This window comes from Babylonia areolata, chromosome 26, assembly GCF_041734735.1.
Source record: "Babylonia areolata isolate BAREFJ2019XMU chromosome 26, ASM4173473v1, whole genome shotgun sequence".
Classification (NCBI taxonomy): domain Eukaryota; kingdom Metazoa; phylum Mollusca; class Gastropoda; order Neogastropoda; family Buccinidae; genus Babylonia; species Babylonia areolata.
The window spans coordinates 2989880-2992500 of record NC_134901.1 but is presented as its reverse complement, the minus strand read 5'-3'; the positions used below and the strand labels follow the sequence as shown (position 1 = coordinate 2992500).

At 40.3% G+C, this 2621-nt stretch overlaps 1 protein-coding gene across 1 annotated transcript in view; it reads right to left on the bottom strand.

Annotated features, from left to right (window-relative positions):
• Window positions 1-1420, bottom strand: part of LOC143300242 (uncharacterized) — a 19709-nt gene extending 18289 nt beyond the window's left edge. Inside the window, exon 1 of the mRNA XM_076613830.1 lies at window positions 1103-1420. Coding sequence (XP_076469945.1) covers window positions 1103-1162 — 60 coding nt within the window. The 5' untranslated portion in view covers window positions 1163-1420. The remainder of the gene's footprint in view (window positions 1-1102) is intronic.
• Between the last annotated feature and the right edge of the window lie 1201 nt (window positions 1421-2621).

Genomic DNA, 2621 nt, shown 5'->3' with positions numbered 1-2621 from the left:
CTGAAAGAACACACAGGAAGACTGAACCTGAAAGATCACAGAGGAAGACTGAACCTGAAAGAACACACAGGAAGACTGAACCTGAAAGAACACACAGGAAGACTGAACCTAACCTGAAAGAACATATAGGAAGACTGAACCTGAAAGAACACACAGGAAGACTGAACCTGAAAGAACACACAGGAAGACTGAACCTAACCTGAAAGAACATATAGGAAGACTGAACCTGAAATAACACAGAAGAGGACTGAACCTGAAAGAACACACAGGAAGACTGAACCTGAAATAACACAGTGGGAACACACAGGAAGACTGAACCTGAAATAACACAGAGGGAACACACAGGAAGACTGAACCTAACCTGAAAGAACAGAGGAGGACTGAACCTGAAAGAACACAGAGGAAGACCTGAAATAACACAGAGGAAGACCTGAACCTGAAAGAACACACAGGAATACTGAACCTGAAATAACACAGAGGACTGAACCTGAAAGAACACAGAGGGAACACAGAGAAAGACTGAACATAACCTGAAATAACACAGAGAAGACCTGAACCTGACAAAACACAAAAGGAGACTGAACCTGAATGAACACAGAGGGAGACTGAACCTGGAAGAACACACAGAAAGACTGAACCTGAAGAACACACAGAAAGACTGAACCTGAAGAACACACAGAAAGACTAAAACTGAATGAACACAGAGGAATACAACTTGAAAGAACACAGAGGGAGACTGAACCTGAAAGAACAAAGAGGAAGACTGTGTGACATTCACACACACTCTATTTACCAACATTACAGAGATGTATAAAGGAGGCATACATGTGTGCATACTTGCACACACAGAATTAACAACAACACTCAAAATATACCTTAGTAACAGTGATGTGATGTGATGTGCTGTGTGTGTGTGTGTGTGTGTGTGTGTGTGTGTGTGTGCACGCGTGTGTTTTCGTGGGCGCATTTATTTCTGTGAGTGCCCGGATACATACGTGTGTGGTGTATATAAAGGGAAATAGAAAATGCAAAGAACATACTGACAAACTCTGACACGGCAATAGCTATAGTGTTGGTGAAACAATAAATATTCACAACAAACCTTGAATAAATTCTTCTCCCGCTCAGCTGGTCCCCTCTTGCGTCCTTTTGGTGGACCCATGCTTCCGACTTACAGAGCTTTTATCCGTTACAACCAAACCTCTCACAAATAAAACACTTTACAAACCAGCACGACACAAGTTCAGAGAAGCACAAACTTGAATCACCCTAAAAAAATACGACAAAACCTTTTTTATTTTTATTATTTTAAGAATGGAAGTCACTGATATTCTACAGAATCAGAGAGGTTCGCCTGTTTACACCAAAAACGATGTTGACCACTGCGGATCAAAACACGGCAGTCCGCCATGTTGTTTATGGTGACCATAGAATACAGCAGTCCTGCACTGAAGAAGAAAGGTCGTGTGGTGAGGGAAATATTTTTGGACTATACCAGAAAAAAACAAGTTGATGAAATGTCTGCTGTAAACGGTTTATTTTTATTTCATGATTTGTTGTACCCATTAAAAAGCTCCACTGACGTTTACGTTTTTACATTAAATTATGTTCACATCTTTGGGCGTGGGAGGTTACTAAGGGAAATAATTCATTGTGTCTTCGCATAAGAATCGGCTTTGCTTCCCCTCCTAAATGAAAGACTGCAGGAGTCTTCCCACTAATACCTCAACTCTACTTGTTGAATAAGAATTAGAATAATAACATGTGTTAATCTTAACACTGCGTCCTGTACATATCCATTTGTAACTGCATGATCATATTTTAAATATTTTTGCTTCTTCTGTATATATCAAACCTATTTCAGTGTTACTGGCAAATCAGTGCTAAAATAACAAATTATTGTGTATTTTATTTTGTTACACCATGCCGTTGTTATTGCAATGTTCCAGCTAATCCCTCAGTTCCCAATTCAGGCTCTACTAGTCAGATACAGAGCCGAACATGTCACTTCGCTCACAATTATTGTAAATTTAAGTTGTGATCTGTGTATTTGTCTACGCAGTTTTGCTTTCGCTATTCTTAATGCATTGTATCAGACTGATGATCACACTTGACCTTTTATTTTATTTCATTTTGTCCCCATTTGTATTATCTCCCCTTTTGTTTAAAATCTCTTCGCTCTTCCTCTGTGGCCGTCATCCTGTTATTGTCATGTTTCCGTGTTTCTCAATGACTCAAAACAGTTAATGGGAATGAACTCATTGTCATTGGTGTGTGTGTGTGTGTGTGTGTGTGTGTGTGTTCGTTCTTTAGTTCAGCGTCTTTTCACTATCAGTGATATTAGACGATAAAAGAAAAACCAACTTGAAAAGAAGAGAGAAAAAAAGGGGGTGGGGGGAAAAGGGGGGAGGGGGGGGGGGAAGGGAAGAGGAAAACAGAAAGGTAGAAATTAAACTTCCAAAAAATGCATAACTAACATGTAATGTGTGTGTGTGTGTGTGTGTGTGTGTGTGTATGATCGAGTAAGGAAGGGAAGAAGGAAGACCGGCCGCGCGCCAGCAGGCCGCCATCTTGTTGGCGGCTACAATTACACGGCGTACCTTGGTTTTAATGTATACAAA